Source organism: Cervus elaphus, chromosome 18 (genome assembly GCF_910594005.1).
Source record: "Cervus elaphus chromosome 18, mCerEla1.1, whole genome shotgun sequence".
NCBI lineage: Eukaryota > Metazoa > Chordata > Mammalia > Artiodactyla > Cervidae > Cervus > Cervus elaphus.
In genome coordinates, this window is record NC_057832.1 from 109,107,215 (window position 1) to 109,125,980 (window position 18,766).

The window sequence follows — 18,766 nt, forward strand, 5'->3', positions numbered from 1 at the left end:
GCCTGTGTGATCTTAGTTCCCTGACCAAGGATCAAACCCGAGTCTCCAGCATTGGAAGGCAGGTTGTCAATCAGTGGACCACCAGGTAAGTCCTAAGTTGGTTGTTTTTAATAGATATATATTGAAAAGAAAATATCTTGAGAATCAATTCAGTTCAGTCCCTCAGTCACGTCTGACTCTTCGTGAGAATAAAAAATCTAGAGAATAAAGGCCTAATATTTAATGATGGTATATATTATGGCAACAGTTTCCTCCTCATTCTGGAAAAATCTCAACCAGCGTGTCCCTGCATTGCATCACAGATACCCAAACTATAATACATCCTTAATCATGTTACTCTACTGATGCAAAGCCTAAAACCTCTCGTGTTTGACTCTTCTGTTCCATCTGGATTAATTACTGTCCACAATTCACTGAGTATTATCTCTGTTCTGAGGCGAGCATAGAAAGGGGGTGATGATCTCTCTACAGCATTTACAGCTTCCACAAATCACAAATCCCACACAAAGGACTCCAGAAATACTAGTTGAGGAATTAGTTGGGCTTCCCTCATGGCTCAGATGGTAAAGAATCCACCTGCAAAGTGGGAGACCTGGGTTCGATCCCTGGATTGGGACGATCCCCTGGAAGAGGGCATGGCAACCCACTCTAGTATCCCTGCCTGGAGAATCCCCATGGGCAGAGGTGCCTGATGGGCTGCAGACCATGGGGTCGCAAAGGGTCGGACACGACTGAGCAAATAAACTCAGCACATGAATGAGAGGAACTGGTGTTACTAGGGGAGGTTGATCACCCCTCAGGACATCTCTGAACTGATTGCCAACATCAAAGTCATCTCCGTGAACCAGGCAGGGTCTCTGACAGGTCCATCAAAGCCATCTCCATGGAAAGGGCAGGGCCTATGACAGTCCCACAGGTCCATAGCAGGATGGGAGGCATATATTCTAGATGCAGAGTCTGAAAGAGAGATGAGGGCCCTGGTCTCTGTCACCAGGTGGCTGTGGGACTTTGTACCATCACTTTCTCTTTCTGGATTTCCGTTTCTTCCTCTGTAAATAAGAGCTGGGCTTGGTCGATATTTCTCCAAGCACATTCCTAAGAGCACAACATCCAGGCTGTGTTCATACATGTCCCTTAAGAGGGATTCTGTGGTCTAATGCACTCGAGGAATGCCGCTCTCTGCACCCCACTGTTGGAGAGTCACCATGCATGTCGGTAGGTTCAAGTCTCCAGGAGGTCTTACGTAAATAAACTTATGTATCAACTCACTCCAATATTCTTGCCTGGAAAATCCTATGGACAGAGGAGCCTGGCAGGCTACAGTCCGCAGGGTTGCAGAGTCGGACACAACTGAGTGACTGCGCATACACACACACATGGTACTGGTCACAGGGGACAAAAGAGATGTAGAATATGGAGAGAGGACAGGAAGTCCTAAAGGGCTTGGCTGGAACATGGGGCATAGTCCAGATAGGTGTAGCCGCTGGGGGACACCCAACTAGAGATGCAAAACAGGGAGGCAGGTCAAATGGTTAGAGAATAGCGAAGGTGCTTGGAAGGAAGCTATTTGGTATTTGCATGGCTCACTCTCTTATTTGGGGCTGTTGCTCATCAATGCATCTGGATTTAACTACCATTTGCATATTGGTGCCTTGAATGACTGACTATTGCCTTTTGATAAAGAGTATGGGCTTTGGAGTCATACCTCCTGTGCCTCAGTTTCTACTTCTCTAAAGTGGGATTAATAATTAAACATTGCCTCCTAGAGTAGCTTATGAGGATTAAGTGAGCTAATATATCTGGATGTTCTTAGACTAGTATCTAGCACATAGTAAGTACTCCATAAATGGCATTGTCAGTATTAAGGATTATTTGTATTTCCAGCTGAGATTCCTCTCTGACTTGACAGCTCCACTCCGGTGTCTCCCAGGCATCTCAACAGCACCAAAACCCAACTTTTGACCCCAACAGTACCCCATCTTTTCCCAACCTTCTTCATCTCAGTGAAAGGCGTTTCCTCAAGTCAGGAACATGGGGGTCAGATATGCCACCTCCCTCCTCTTCCGTCTTCCTCCAACCCACCAGGAAATTCTGCGGGGTCTGTCTCCCAGAAAAGATTTCAAACTCATCTACTTCTCTCCTCCTCCCATCCCTTCTCTAGTCTGAGCAGCCTCGTCTCAAGATGAGCAAAATCATCTTCCAAGCGGCTCCCTGCTTCTCTTTCCATGAATTCTTCACGCACGGTCAGAACAACTCTAACAAACAGAAATATGACCACACTAAACTGCTAAGTGGCACATAAAATGAAGCCCTGGCTGCTCGCTGCGGCTCTGAGCTGTCTGGCCTCTGTGGTGTCTCCTCCTTCCCCAGCTGCTCCTCCAGCTGGCCCACTGGCCTCTCTCCAGTTCCCACAACAAGGGGAGTTCACTCCCACCTTAGAGCCTTTATCTGGTCACCTTTTTGGCCCAAAGGCTTTGCCTGTGGCACTTTACCTGATGTCTCCCCCTCATCTGCGGCTCTTGGCTTCAAGCTGTCCTCCCCACATTTCCCCCCACACTCTCCTAATGAGTTATCCCAATTATTCCCAGTCACAGCCCTGTGTTCATGACCTTCACAATGCTGTTCTCAATGTAAAATTACTTATTTATTTATCTACTTGTTTATTGTCGGTCTGTCCCCAGAGAAAAGTCTCCGGAGCCCAGTGCTTCTCTTTTCCAAGCACTGTAAACTCAGCATACAGCCTGGCCCCCCGACCCTTGATGAATGAACAAAAGACTGTCATGGTGAGTGAACGGCTTCCTCTCTGATACACCCTTCCTGTTACTAAAGGTGTCACCAGCTGATTAATAAGCAAAAAATAATCCAGTCCACCTTAGTCAGATAAGCTCAGAGCTAGAACAAAGGGCCCTTACACAAACCTACAGGTATGCTTTTAGACATTTGAGAAATCCTCCAAGTCATGATGAGAGGGCTGACTCGAGGCAAGATCCTTAGGCATTGAGCAGGGACCCCACTGAACCCCTAGGGGCCAGGGGACCCCATGGACTAAATGACCTTGAAAAGGGAAAGCACAAGTCGCTCAGTCATGTCCGACTCTTTGTGACCCCGTGGACTTAACAGTCCATGGAACTCTCCAGGCCAGAATACAGGAGTGGGTAGCTTTCCCTTCTCCAGGAGATTTTCCCAACCCAGGGATCAAACCCAAGTCTCCCACATTGTAGGCGGATTCTTTACCAGCTGAGCCACAAGGGAAGACCAAGAATACTGGAGTGGGTAGCCTATCCCTTCTCCAGGGGATCTTCCTGACCCAGGAATTGAACTGGGGTCTCCTGCATTGCAGGCAGATTCTTTACCAACTAAACTATTAGGGAATCCCAAATGACCTTAGTGGGATGGATTTCCTCAACGCGGGATAGATGTCCTCAATGCAGCTGGCATTTTTCATCAGTCTGAAGTCTGGCCTCAAATTTTTCTGGGACGTTCAGTTTCCTGACCCATATGACCATTTAATGACAAATTAACTTTTTTTTAAAGCATGTTCTTTCTTTAAGAAGTACTTGTCATGATAGAATTCTATGGTTGAAGCCATTTTCTTTCCCAGCAGACCTTGGGTCAGGTCTGCTGCTGCTTCTTCCCGGGGAAGTTAATGTAAATGTTTATTGGCGGTACAGTCATGAAGAATATTAAGTTGCTGATTCATTGCCTTACAATGAAACCCTTTGCTTTTCCCTCCTCTTCCTTCCTCTTTATAAGGAGACGCTTCTGAGAAAGAGCACACTTCGGGGACCCACATCTTGGGATATTTTCTTGGTTGCCTATGTCTTCTGTCTGCAGACTGTGGGGTCCTGTAACAGCTGGGGGATCAGCCTTTCTCTTTCCTCTTCAGTATTACCGCTTTAGGGTCTCTGAGGAACAATGGAAGTCTTAGGGTTCTTCAGGCTGGAAGTGAGTGGCCCCACGGTGACGGTGGCCCTGTCCGTGGTCCTCTTGGCCCTCCTGAAATGGTAAGTGCAGCCAGTATGTCCCAACCCCGGTGACATTGTCAGAAATTGCAGTCGCGGAGCCGTGCTGGAGCCAGGGTGGGGTCTGTGGGAGTGTGTTTTTCTTCCCCTCTAATCTAGAGGGAGTTGAGTATTAACACAGCTTCAGAATTAAAAGCAAACAGCCTGGTTAATCTTTTGCTCTAATGCATGCGATGGAGGTGTCAGGAAAGGCTGGTGATTCAGTGACTGAGAATGCTACACATAATTAAGTTTGAAAGAGAGGGAGAAAGCAACAGATTGGCAAGGTTTGGGCAGAAGTATTTTCTTGCATCCCCATCCTATCTCCCCAGTCTGGATTTACAGAAGATTCAGCCTCTTGGTTCTGATGATGTTAAAAGAAAAAAAAAAAGAAAGATAAAGGAGCTGTCCGGCGTCGTGGTCTGGCGACGTGCATGGGAAAGTCACTGTGAAGGGATTTCTGTAGGTTCAAAGATAAAGAGGGGGAACTAATTTCCTCGTTTTCTAATATTTGATAGAAAGGGATGAATGTAGCGTATGCAGTGCCACAAAGTCTGAGACCTGGGAGGATCTCAGATTTAAACTGGAAAGAACTCCCCGTGATCTTGTTAATTCAACAGAGGGTTTTCTGAAGTCTGACTTGATCAGAGACTGGATGTGAGGCCCCACAATATGCTTCATTTATGCATATTCACCTTGTCAGTGGAAGTTATTAAAATTACCCACTCCATCAAAAGCACCTGGATTTAGGCAGCTCTGGTTTTTGAGGGGAAAGTGGAAAAAATAATGGAGAGTTTGAGTTTGAACAGAATTTCAATTTACGTTTCTGGTAGTAATAAAGCCTCCTCTCGATTAATAACTGGGAAAGCACTTTGAAAAGCATCAAGCATTATGCAAATGTGAGGTATTATTCTTTTGGAATTTGCATAGCTGAAAATGGAATTCACGTTTGATGTTCTATGATGATGAAATTACTTCTTGGAAATTGGCTCTGAAACCCAGCTTCAGTCCCAGTGCTGTTTTGCTTTCTAACTGGTTTAATTATCTTTTGAACTTTTCTCAGTGTGGCTTATCTTGCCTTGAAACCAGCCACATGCAAACCCAGGAGCAAGTGGTACCCTCCCTCCCCCACCCTGCTCCATCCTTCCATCCATCTCCGTGTGTTTTTGCTCAGAGATGGACTTAGCACAGTGCCTGACATGTTCTGGGTGCTCAGTAGACATCAACCAGGACCATTAACTATCGTTTAATGTGACCTAAACACAGAGGGAAATAAGTCTTTTGTGCTTCAGGTATATTTAAAATTTCTCATGAATATGCTTATTAATATTAGTTTCTCATCAATAGTGCACTGACTGTAATTCTCCGTGTGTCCTGTTTGAGGGCCCCGTGGTCTCACAGCATCCATGTTTCTATTGTATACTTCACTTCACTTCTGTTTCTGTCTTTATTGGGTCTTTTCAATTTCTGTAGTCTTAATTTCCAGCTCAGTGCCTGATATATATAGTATGGCTCCGATAAATGTCTGATGAATGGGTGAGTGAATTGCATACATTAATGTTTGTGCTTGTCCTGGAAAGGGGCATGTGTCCTGAGTGATAAGCTGCTGTAACTGGGTGTTTTTAATCAGCGTAGATCAGAGTCACGGCTAATAACACCATACCATTCAGCAAGGCAGTTGTGCATTTGTAATCTGTTCTGGGGCCATGCTAATAACCTGGGTCAAAGACACTGAGATTAGAGAGAGGCACGAAACAGGGGTGCTGAATAGGAAGCCAAAGCCGACTTCTATTTGTTCTTGCGAAAATATTTACCGATTTGTTCATGTGCGCCAGGCATGGCATGAGGCCCTGGAACAAAGTCAGAAAACAAGAGGTCTAGATCAGATGCCCAAGGTGGGGGAGACGCGAAGACTGTGGCTGAGCTGGGTGTCTGGGGAGGATGACGCTGAAGAGGAGGAGCCGCAGCCTTGAGGGGCCGTGGATGTGGTTCTTATTATCCTGGGTCTATCCTGGGATCAGCTCAAGGTCACCATCCTTGAGCTCTCAACACTCATTTTCCAGACAAGACTCCTGAAGTGAAGTGAAGTGAAAGTCACTTAGTTGTGTCTGACTCTTTGTGACCCCATGGACACAAAGAATTGCAGAGAATTGCAGTCCATGCAATTCTCCAGGCCAGAATACTGGAGTGGGTAGCCTTTCCCTTCTCCAGGGGATCTTCCCAACCCAGGGATTGAACCCAGGTTTCCTGCATTTCAGGTGGATTCTTTACCAGCTGAGCCACAAGGGAAGCCCAAGAATACTTGAGTGGGTAGCCTATCCCTTCTCCAGTGGATCTTCCTGATCCAGGGATTGAACTGGGGTCTCCTGCATTGCAGGTGGATTCTTTACCAACTGAGCTATCAGGGAATCCCCAAGACTCCTGAGCAACAGACATCGGCTTGAATGAGGCAGGGCCTCCCTCCCATTTCATTTTCTTGAAAATATGCACGTGGGAAAGAAGGCTCTCAGGGAGAGCTAGAGACCCTCACAGCATCTGCCCCCAAGGAGATCTTGTGGAGGGTGCAGTTTTGAAGGTTTAAACTCATTAGTCTTTCCTGTTAAGAGTTCCCCCTGCCTCTGGACCAGGAGAAGGTGCGATAAGAGCCTCGACTCTGGGAAGGTAACACGAGGAGGACCGCTTCTTGCCTGCTCCACCAGCCTGGGGGTTCACTCAAGTTAGGGGTGAGGTCCCGTATCTCACTGCAGTTCTGGAAACTTCTGTCCATGACTTGCCTGTTCTAGTGTCTGCTTTCATGCAGACAGGTAAAGTGAAGAAGTACACACGCATCAGCTCAGCACTCAGGATGTAGGCTTTGGTTCTCGTCTCTTTCAGCAACATCATCCCCCAGATGCTGACTCCATCCTGTGGGCTTGGCAGTTCCGTGAATGGTCACATGCTCCACGCATCCAGGCCCCCGTTCTTGCTGTTCTCATGCTTGGAATCCCCTTCCTCTCCTCTTTCCTTGAAGGAGCTCGGGGGCACCTCCCCACTGAAGGTTCTGCTTGCCCACGGCACTGACCAGTCCCACTCACTGTGGCTTTCCTTGTTCTCACCTCTGTCCCCCACTCCTCCACAATCCACACATGCAGTTGGCGCCTAATGAATGTTGGCTCTAACCTCCACTGGTATTTTCTTGCTGACTCTTCCCTTAGGTGTCACAGCTCAATACAAGTATTAATTCTTCTGCCTACATGCATCATCCTTTTCCTATGGCCTTTTCAGTTTGGACCAGCTTGGGGTCCATGTTCTAACTGGACCCCAATATGTGTGCTGTGTTTGGATCTCCACTCACCTTGCAGAGCAAGACTATGGCATGTACTTAAACATTTCATTACGAAGTATATGTATGAATTTAGAAAGCAGGATAGAAAAGAATCAATTTCATTTAAAAAGAGACTAAACTAGGCATAGTATATTTTGATAGTTTTCCCTCAAATGGTATTTGACACAATTTTTTTTGATGACAGTCACTAAAATTGATAGTTATGAGGCTGAACAGTGTGCAATGGGGTTTAAGGGGATCAGGATTACTCCACTGGGGGTTGGAGATGGAGCTGGGGATGTAGCAAGAAGCCCACGAAGCTCATGATCAAAACACATGACAAAACATCTTAAAAACTCATTTTCTGTATAAAATTGTTTGAAATCCTGACTTTTGGAAGAGATTTATGTCCAAGAAGTAAGTGGTATGAGTTGAATAGTGCTAGAGGCAATTTTAAGTTCAATGTAATTAAACTTTGAAGAGCACCTATGAACTGGCAGCTTTTGGTAAGATGAGGATTTCTTTATTAAGAGAGTGTAAAGTGAAGTGAAAGTGAAAGTCGCTCAGTCGTATCTGACTCTTTGTGACCCCATGGCCTATACAGTCCATGGAGTTCTCCAGGCCAGAATACTGGAATAGGTAACCTTTCCCTTCTCCAGGGGATGGATCTTCCCAACCCAGGGATCAAACCCAGGTCATGTGGGCAGATTCTTTACCAGCTGAACCACAAGGGAAGACCAAGAATACTGGAGTGGGTAGCCTATCCCTTCTCCAGTGGATCTTACCAACCCAGGAATTGAACCAGGGTCTCCTGCATTGAAAGCAAATTCTTTACCAACTTAGCTATCAGAGAAGCCCTAAGAAAGAATGTAAGGATTCCCTGTTTAATAATCTGCAAATTCACTTGCCCCATCCATACAGACAGAAAGTAGATTAGTGGTTGTCAGGAGCTGGAGGAGGGGAGATGGGAGTGGCCGCTGGTAGGTGTGGAGTTTCTTTTGGGAGTGATGAAAATGTTCTGAAATTAGATAACACTAATGGTTACACAACTCAGTGAATATAGTAAAACCACTGAATCACATACTTTAAAGGGATGAATTTTATGACATGTGAATTATATCACAATAAAAAATTCATCTGTACAGGGGGAAAAAAAAAAGCAAGAGAAAGAATGTAAGGAAATAGCCCAAATATCAATTATGGTGGTTTAATTGCTAAGTCGTGTATGACTCTTGTGATCCCATGGACTGTAGCCTGTCAGGCTCCTCTGTCCATAGGATTCTCCAGGCAGGAATACTGGAATGGGTTACCATTTCCTTCACCAGGGGATCTTTCCCACCCAGGAATCAAACCTTCCTGCATTGCAGGAAGATTCTTTACCGACTGAGCTACGAGGAATAGTGGTAGGATTGTGGGGTTTTTTCTTCCTTTCCTCTTTCTGCATCTTCCATATTTTTAAAACAAATATCAATTACTGAGCAAAACAACAACAACAAAAAAGGTTTTACTAAAAAGAGTAGGGAATTCCTCCTCTGTAGCAATGAAGAGGAAAGCAGTCTTATGCTTTGAACATGGAGGTTTCAAGACGTACTCTCGCTATTCCAACAGCGGAGTAGAACATACAGGAGAATTTGGAACAACTGGAGAACTTCCTGGCTGATGAAGCAGTGAGAAAAGTAAACTGTGGTTGTTGCAATAAGTGGCTAAACAAGGAAGAGTTGTTTGGGGAAGGTGGAAGGGCTCTTAATGCCAAGCTGCATTTAAGTCTGAGGAGCCTGAGACCCAGAGGTATAAACTAAATGGACATTAAAATAGGAAACAGGGTAAGTTAGAGTTCTGATCAAGTCTCATTCTCAGTTCAGTTCAGTTCAGTTGCTCAGTCGCTTCCAACTCTTTGCGACCCCATGGTCTGCAGCACGCCAGGCTTCCCCATCCATCACCAACTTCTGCAGCTTGCTCAAACTCATGTCCATCGAGTCAGTGATTCAATCCCAGTCATCTCACCTTTTGTCATCCCCTTCTCCTCCCACCTTCAATATTTCCCAGCATCAGGGTCTTTTCCAATGAGTCAGTTCTTTGCATCAGGTGGCCAAAGTACTGGAGCTTCAGCTTCAGCATCAGTCCTTCCAATGAATATTCAGGACTGATTTCCTTTAGGATCAACTGGTTTGATTTCCTTGCTGTCCAAGGGACTCTCAAGAGTCTTCCCAGCACCACAGTTCAAAAGCATCAATTCTTCGGCGCTCAGCTTTCTCATTCTAAGTCTCATCCTAAGATCAGGTTAAATTAAATTGTGAATGCTGCTGTTAAGTTACTTCAGTCGTGTCCGACTCTGTGCGACCCCATGGACGGCAGCCCACCAGGCTCCCCCATCCCTGGGATTCTCCAGGTAAGAACACTGGAGTGGGTTGCCATGTTCTTCTCCAATGCGTGAAAGTAAAAAGTTAAAGTGAAGTCGCTCAGTCGTGTCTGACTCTTTGTGACCCCATGGACTGCAGCCCACCAGGCTTCTCTGTCCATGAGATTTCCCAGGCAAGAGTACTGGAGTGGGATGCCATTGCCTTCTACGACAATGAAAAGGTCCATCCCTGTCTGTACCTGGAAGTTTCTTTCTCATAGAGCTTGCTTTACATGTAGAAAAACTAGATTTTAACTCTAGACCTACATCTAATTTCAGACCATATTTAAAAGAAACCACTCGGACTTCCCTGGTGGTTCAGTACTAAGACTCTGAGCTTCCAATGCAGAAGGCCCAGGTTTAATCCCTGATCACGGAACTAGATCCCATATGCCACAACTAAGAGTTTGCATGCCGCAACTAAAAATCCTGTGTGCCACAACTAAAGATTTCACATGCTGCAGCTACAGATCCCACATCCCTCAACGAAGACCTGGCACAGTCAAATAAACATTTAAAAAAGAAAAGAAACCCCTGCTCCCAGGATGCAAGTTGGTTCAATGTATGCAAAGCAATAAATGTGATACACCACATTAACAGAATGAAGATACACCACATTAACAGATAATCTACAATTATCTCAATAGATGCAGGAAATGCAGTTGACAAAATTTGACTTCCTTTCCTGTTAAAAACTCTCAACAAATTAGGAAGGAAAGTACCTCAACACAATAAAGGCCATAGTTCAGGACAAACTCACAGCTAACATCATCCTCAAGAGTGAGAAGCTGAAAGACTTTTCTCTAAGATCAGGAACAAGACAAGAATGCCCACTTTTGTCATTCAGCATAATGCTAGAAGTCCTAGCAGAGCAATTAGACAAGAAAAGGAAACCATTAATATCTAAATTAGAAAGAAGAAGTAAAACTATCTGTTTGCAAAGCATATGATCTTATACATGCAATATCCTAGACTCCCCCCCACCAAAAACCATCAGAGCTAATGAAGGAATTCATTAAAGTTGCAGGACACAAAATCAACATTAAAAAGTCAGTTGCATTTCTACAGACTAACAACAAACTTTCTGAAAAAGAAATCAATCCCATTTACAATAGCATCAAAGAGAACGAAATACTTAAGGATAACTTTAATCAAGGAAGTAAAAGATCTGTACACTGAAAATTATATGACATTGATGAAAGAAATGGAAAAAGCCACAAAATACATGGAAAAAATCCCATGTTTATATGTGGGAAGAATTAATATTGTTAAAATGTTCATAGTACCCAAAGTGATCTATGGAGTCAATGTAATACCTATCAAAATTCCAATGGCATTTTCCACAGAAATAGGAAAAAAATCTTAAAATTTGCATAGATCCACAAATGACTGAATTGTAAAGTCACTGTTGAGAAAGAAGAACAAATTTGGAGCCATCACAATTCCTGATTTCAAACTATATTGCAGAGATATAGTAGTCAAAACATGTGGTTCTGGAATTAAAAACAGACAAATAAGTCAATGGAATAGAATAAAATATCCAGAAACAAACAGTCAACTAATTTTGACAAAGAAGTCAAAAATAGACAATGGGGAAAAGATAGTCTCTTTAATAAATGATGTTGGGGAAATTAGATAATCATATTCAAAAGAGTGAAATTGGACCCTTATACCATAAATAAAAATAAACCCAAATCAGATTAACAACTTAAATGTAGGACCTACAACTGAAAAACTCTTAGAAGAAAACATAGATAAAAAGCCCCTTGACATTGGTCTTGGCAATTATTTTTTTGGATATGACACTAAAAGCACTGGCAATGACATCACAAATAAGCTAGTGGGACTACATCACACTAAAATCGTCTACATAGCAAAGGAAACAATGAACAAAATGAAAGGCCACCCAGTACCTTCTAGATTTACTCCATGACTGCTTCATCTGTTGATGGTCTTGCCTGGGCTGATGTGTGCTAAATCTAGCTGCTACTGGTGCTGGTGAAAAACAAGTTGGATAAGACCCAAGGGGTCCGCTAAGGACTGCTCCCTCTCCTGCCCGGACACCCTACTCTTCCTCCTTGGCAGTTCCTATGGTGCTGAGTGTCCCAGGGCCCAGAAAATACCCTCAGGAGGCAGCTTTTGGGGGCCTCCTTGTAGCTTCATGCATGATTCTTGCTTCTCATCTTCCTGTCTTATTCCTTCAGCCTTTCTGGGTCATCAGCCAGGCACAGGTGGCTTTGGAAAGCAGGAAGGTATTGAGCTGGGTCTTGAGATGCAGGGAAGCACTAGCAGAGAAGAGGAGGGTGGACACGTCAGGTGGGAAGGTGTCAGAAGTGAGGGCAACATCGGGCTTTGTAAGGTTTGGTGGAACAGACCATTCACAGTGTGAATAATGGCCACATTTTAGAAATACATTTTAGAGGCCATGGATAATTTCCGGTGCCCCAGAGCATCATAGAAAAGATGCATGCTGTTTCCTTATTTTTTTGTGCTTCTGTCTAGGATATGATGGGTACTTCGGTTTAATAATTCAGTGATGAGCTTGGAGATAAAATTGAGCCTGCTTATGAAAACTAGGTCTGTGTTTCCTTGAGGACCATTTTCCCAGAATATTATTTTTTGTTTTCTCTCTTTTAAATAGTTGTACACAATATCCCCAGCCTTCTTCTTGCTTTATTGATTTTCCAGAACAAGAGGACGGGGTGTGACTATAAAGTAACGTGACTGATTATTTTAGCATACGCATCAGAACTTACACAGCCAAATGAATTTTATGACCTTCAAAGGCATTTTCCTGATAGGCTGAAACCTTACTGCAGATATGCCATATCAGAAAACACATTCTTAGCACTTTTCTCTGGAAACGGTCCTGGTGTGTGAATGCAGTCTTTCGACCACCCTCAAGGCACAAATCATTGTCTTTGTTGAGAACAGATTGATTTTTTCAAAAACAGCCCAAATTTTGGCAACTAGGCAATTAGACTGGGTAATACTATTTTTAATCCCAAGCAAAATGTGATTATAAAATAATAAGGCTTGCTGTCTTTTACTGAGAAGTTCATGAGCCATTTCTGGAAGCCGGGGGATTCTGTTGGGCCATACTCATTGGACATATGAGTTGCTCTTAGTCAAACTTAGTTTCATTTTAAAGACAACAGCAGCAATCATCTTAACACTTATGGTCATACATCCTTTTATCTTGTAAGGAATTCAGGCTTCTGGAATTGGTAACACTGACTCTTTGGGCAGAGATGAAAGAAGATGCTCATTCACTCTATAAACAAAGCAGACCATCTGATTTGTGTTTGTGCCTTACTGAGCTGTTTGCTGCTCCCCCTGGGAGGGTGGTGGTTCTTCCAGAAATAAAACTACTGCAGGGACCCTCTCCTTCACCCCCGAACATCATGATCACAACCAACCAAACAGGCCGCCGTCTGACTTTGAAGGCAAGGGCCTCATCTTCGGGAACCTGAACAGTGTGGCAGGGACTTGTTTCTGCTGGCCAAAATGACACACATCTGCACAAGAAGGCGAGACTTTGGAAAGAGCGGGGATGGAGGCAGGTATCATGCAGCTAATGGATTGGCACTTCAGCGAGGAAGGGCTACCTTGTCCCTGGTTTGCCAGAAATATGTGATGCTGCACAATGTCCTGGGGCCTGGGGGACGGGAGGCACATCAGCTGAGCGGGGCGACCCCCGGAGCCCTGCTGTTTCACAGTCCCCACCCACACCCCACCCTGGACAGACCCTAGAGCTGGGTGACCCTGCAGAGCCATCTTAAAGTCCCAGGTAGTCTTGCAAAGACGTGTTTGCTTGCACCTCTGCAGACGGCAATTCCTGAGCTTGGTCCCAGAAAAAAGATGGCCCCCTCTTTTTTTGGTTCAAAGGTTTCTGGGAAAATGGTGTCAGAGAGTGAAGGCAAGGCCAACTGCTTACCGATAGCAGCTTCAACCGAAACCCTGTTTCCCAAGCTTCGCCCAGACCCCCGGCGAGAGCCAGTGCCGGGCACCAAACCCCGCAGCTGCCTCTGCCCTCTGAGCCGGGAGGTATGCCAGGATCCTCCCGAATCACCTTCCTCTACACACAATCCGCCCCTTCACGCCACACTCTGCACATCGCAGTCCCCGCTGCCCGATGCCCTTGCCTCTCAGTTTAAAGGAAATCCAACCCATCCCTCAAACACTTGTCTAAACATAGCCTTCCTGAAGCTCTCCTTAGCCAGGCCAGCCGTCAACGAGCCTGGCTTCCTCTGAATTTCTGTCTCTACCGCGGTCTTGGCACTCGCTGTACTATTCCATTGTCTGCGCCTGTGTCCTCCTTCCTGGCCTGACGATAAGGCCCTGAGGGCAGGAGCTGAATCTTAAACCCATGAGTGCCTTGTGTATAGTAGCTGCTCAGTAAACTTTAATGACCACATGCATGGCACAGCTTCTAAATGATCGCTGTCCTGTGTGTATGTGGGTATGTGTGTGAGCATCTGTGTGTGCTCTGATGGATACACTGTGGCACCATGACCTCAACTTCTGGCAGAATGCCTTGCACATGGGTCATTGAAAGAGTAAATTCCTTCTTTGTTCATGTTCTCACTGACTGCCGAAGGCTTTCCAGGCTGTGCGCTGGTTCTACCTCATTGATGGGCTATGGATCACATGCCCATGAACTCAGATAAAGTAATTATCACATTAGAAATAGAGGAGCAAAGCTCTGATGCAGAAGTTGGAGATGGGATAGAAGGCAGAACCCAGCCATTTAGAAGATGAGGTATGTGGGGAACACAGAACGCCTGCCGAGTAGGCAGAGTATCCTGACCACAGCATGGGGGAGGGGAGGCCCAGCCCCCAGCAGAGGCATCGAAGGACAAACCCTTCATCCTTCACTGTTTTATTAACCGCTAATCCCCATAGTTCAAAGCGACGCTATCTAAACTCTTCACCAGCATATTTGTTTATATTATTTCCCCATAGGTCCTGTGTTCTATTGTCCAAACAGTGATGTATATTTAAGTAATGATTGATTTATTTTCTCATTTTAATTATTCGAAGACAAGCTGATGGAAACCCTGCCAATGAGAATAGTGATCAATGAGAGAACTGGCATTTGTATACCCAGTTATAATTCTACTCCAAAGCAAAGAAACTTGACATTTTTGTTAACCTGCACAATCTTATTGTCAATAGAGGCACAATTTCTATTGAGGCTCTTTGAAATGTTGAAAATATCTCATGTACCCCCTTCCTATCTCTACAAATCAATAGGCATCTGAGATCCTCAGGCTGTAAGCATCGTGAAGGATAGTCAGCTATACATTTGATGGTTTGAATGCTATCTGTACAGAGAGTGACCGAAATTGTTAGCATCGTCTCATGATTTAAGGGATGATAGAAGGAGGTAATTCGGCAGTTCTCAGGAGAAGTATGGCACCATGTGAGTCAGCAAGGCCTTCCTAGTTGAGGGCAGGTACACTTTTCCCCTAGAGGAGCTTGGGTACGTCACTCCATCCTTGCCAGATTTTTCGCTGATAAGAGAGGGCTGACCGTCCATGGCTCTCCAACTATGGCATTTTTTCCACCCAAACCCCCAGGCCAGCTCTCCCTTGCCTGGATAGTCAACCCAGTCTTGTTTCCTAAGTGGTCCCTGAATCATTCTTTTCCCTCTATCTGCTCTTCTACTCCTGGAGTTGTGGATTTCAAGATCATCTGGAAATAAGCACCCATCTTGTTTCCCTGTCTCCTGTCTTGTGTCCCTCAAAATTGTCCTTCACATCTGCAGCCCAAAGAACAACCGGCCTCTCACCACTGGGGCAGAAAGCCCTCCCATAGCCCTCCCAGCCTGCGGAATTGGTCTCCTCGGCTGGCACAGGAGGCCCTGTCCAACCTGTTCTCATCCGCTGCCCCATGGTCACCTCCTCAACTGCCGCTTTGCTCACTGCTCCCTCCATTCCTTCCACACATCGTGTTGTATGCCATTCATTTCCTCCCCTCTTCTGGGATGCTCTTGATTCCTTCATTCTGGTGAGAGCCCTGCATCCCTGTGATCTTGGCCCCACCACACCTCGTGCCTTCTCTCTCTCGAACCACTTTCCTGGCTCCCCTGTTAGAAGGTAAGCAGGACTGGATCTTAAGTGCCCGGCACTGTGCTTGTACATTTCTTTTGGGTAATAGCCACTCATTTATTTGCTGACAAAGTTGAATTAAGAGGGACAGTATATAGGATTTTGTGTGGCACATGCTTGGCATATATAGACACAAATTCATGTTGTTCTTTGAAGCTATGAATATCCTCATAGAGAATTTCCATTTATTTCTAAATGCATATCATTGCAACCAAGCTGCCACCCTCACTTGTTATATAACAAAATTTCACTGCATTGAACTCTGGATCTCAGTGAAGGATTTCATCTTTATAATTCAGGTGTCACTAGGCTGTGGGTTGAAGTTCATCTCTGTACAGTGTATGAAGGAAGGATTACTAAACAAAATCTTACTGCAAAGGTGACTTTTGAACATCTTTAGGAAAATAAACTATTCTCAAGCACTTTCACTGATGTTACTTCATCAACACTGCTTTTAAAAACACACTAAAAATATTTCACTCTTGGCTGCCTTTCCCCCATGTATGTAATGTCTCAGAGCTTGGGCTTTGAAGTCTGATTGCCTGGGTTCAAGCCTTGGCTAGCTTTGTGATCTTAAGGAAGTTGGTAAGGTCACTGTGTCTCAGATTCCCCCACTGTTAAATAGGGATAATAACAGTGCTCGCCTCATAGCATGTTGGAAGGATTTTGAGTAGACTTGGAGCAGTGCTGGGCATGGTTAGTGGTCAATAAGCGTTAGCTATTGTTGCTGCTGTTTAGTTGCTAAGTTGTGTCCAACTCTTTTGCAATCCCATGGACTGTAACCCACCAGTATCCTCTGTCCTTGTAATTCTCCAGGCAAGAATACTGGAGTGGGTTGCCATTCCCTCCTCCAGGGGATCTTCCCGACCCAGGGATCAAACCTGGATCTCCTGCTTGGCAGGTGGATTCTCTACCACTGGGAAGGTTGATATTAGTCAGCATGTGTTAAATGAATGACCCCAAACTTAGCAAACAGAACACAGGATGATGTGGATTAGCTGTTTGTGTTTACAAAACACTACTGCAAACTTCAAAGAATTCACTGCCACAATTAGCCAGGTGGTGCTAGTGGTAAAGAACCGCCTGCCAATGCAGGAGACCCAAGAGACATGGGTTCGATCCCTGGGTCGGGAAGATCCCCTGGAGAAGGAAATGGCAACCCACTCCAGTATTCTTGCCTGGAGAGTCCCATGGACAGAGGAGCCTGGTGGGCTAGAGTCTATAGGGTCGCACAGAGTTGGACATGACGGAAGCAAGTTAACACACATGCACACACCCCATTATTAACTGCAGGCTTGTACTCAACAATAATCATGTGGGTCCTGGTTATTAATTTTATTTATTTTTTTAAAACACCATTTGGAATTCTCATATGATCTCGAGGACTGCACTGAAGTGAAAAGTAAAGAGAGCTAAAGTTCAACCACGTGGCCTCACTTTGAACGATCCTGGGCCTATACCATTAGGGAGCTTCTGGTCTTGAGCAAGGCAGATGAAGTTTAAAAAATAACTGCTGGATTTAGCAGCTAAGAAGTTTTAGGTGATGTTGGAATTGGGGGTGGTGAGAACAAAAACCAGAGTGCAGCAGGCTTAGAAGTGATTGGGAAAGAAGGTCGTTAAGGAGGAGGGGGTGCCCTTTCTCTCAAGAAGAAGGTCTGGAACGTCAGCTGCCATTCTGAGCTTCAGTTTCCAGTGGTAAAGCAGAGACAGTCATCCTTTTCCTGTCTCCTTGACAGGAGTAGGAACACTTTGCTAATGGTAACTTTTACATCAACATATATTATTACTAGCCTATTGATGCAACTGTTGGTCTCTTAGCTGTAGGCTTCCCTGGTGGCTTAGATGGTAAAGAATCTGCCCTCACTGTAGGAGACTAGGGTTTGATCCCTGGGTCGGGAAGGTCCCCTGGAGGAGGGAATGACTACCCACTCCAGTATTCTCGCCTGGAGAATTCCATGGACAGAGAAGCCTGGTGGGCTATAGTCTATAAAGTCACAAAGAGTTGACCTGGCTAACACTTTCACTTTCACTTGTAGGTTTTTAAACTTAAAAAAAAAAAAATCTGTTTCTTGAAAAGTGCTCTATAAATGAAGCTTTAAACTCAATTTGCTTTTCAGAAAATTTTCAAATTTTCCCATGACAAAATTTACATTTATCCTCTGATTTGAACAATAACAGCACGATTCTGTTGGTAGCCAAAAAAGTTTATTTGGACTTTTCTGTAACATTTTACTGAAAAACCCAAATGAACTTTTGACCAATACAATATTTTTCATTTGGCCTTTGTTTCACTGGTTGATGCTTGCCTTGTCCTTGGGTTTGAGAACTTGACATGTAAATGATGCATAGCAAATAAATCCTGGTAAGTTCTCACTCTAGTCTCTCTCATACACCAGACCTCTGGTTTTCTGCACACTCTGGTCCAAGACTCTGCCTTCATTTTGCCCTTATTATGACACTGGAAATATATTTCTGCAAGTTCAATTCTCTCCCATCTTAAAGCATACAAGTAAGCCAGCCAACCAACAACCACCTCTTCTTGGACTATGTATTCTACCCCCACCTCCACTCCATCCCACCCTTCTCTTTCCAGACAAGACCCCACACTCCTCACTTTCTCAAGTCCCGTTTACCCTCAGCCCTGCAATGGGGCTTCTTCTCCATTGTCCACTGAAAGGACTCTCTCCAAGGCCACCACTAACTTATGGTTCCTGAACAGAATTCACATTTCCCAGTCTTTGTCTTTCTTTAGCGCTTTGCAGTATTTGACTCTGATATGCTTAGTCCCTTATTACTCTCTTGAGTTCACAGTAGGAGTCTCAGTTGTATAGTTGTGCAGAAAAGCCTAAGCACCTTAAATACAGTCCAATGGCCTCCTTTTACAGATGAGGAAATGAAGGTCAAGAGAAGTTACATGAACTGACCTCTATCAGTCAGCTGGTGCTGCAAT

General features: G+C 44.7%; 1 protein-coding gene across 2 annotated transcripts in view; it reads left to right on the forward strand.

Moving 5' to 3' along the window:
- The first annotated feature begins 3,733 nt into the window (after positions 1-3,733).
- TBXAS1 (thromboxane A synthase 1) overlaps positions 3,734-18,766 on the forward strand; it is a 163,737-nt gene continuing 148,704 nt past the window's right edge. The window contains exon 1 of one of the 2 annotated variants that reach the window (XM_043873102.1): positions 3,734-4,004. In XM_043873102.1, coding sequence (XP_043729037.1) covers positions 3,916-4,004 — 89 coding nt within the window. In that variant the 5' untranslated portion in view covers positions 3,734-3,915. The remainder of the gene's footprint in view (positions 4,005-18,766) is intronic. The other variant, XM_043873103.1, reaches the window with a different exon arrangement.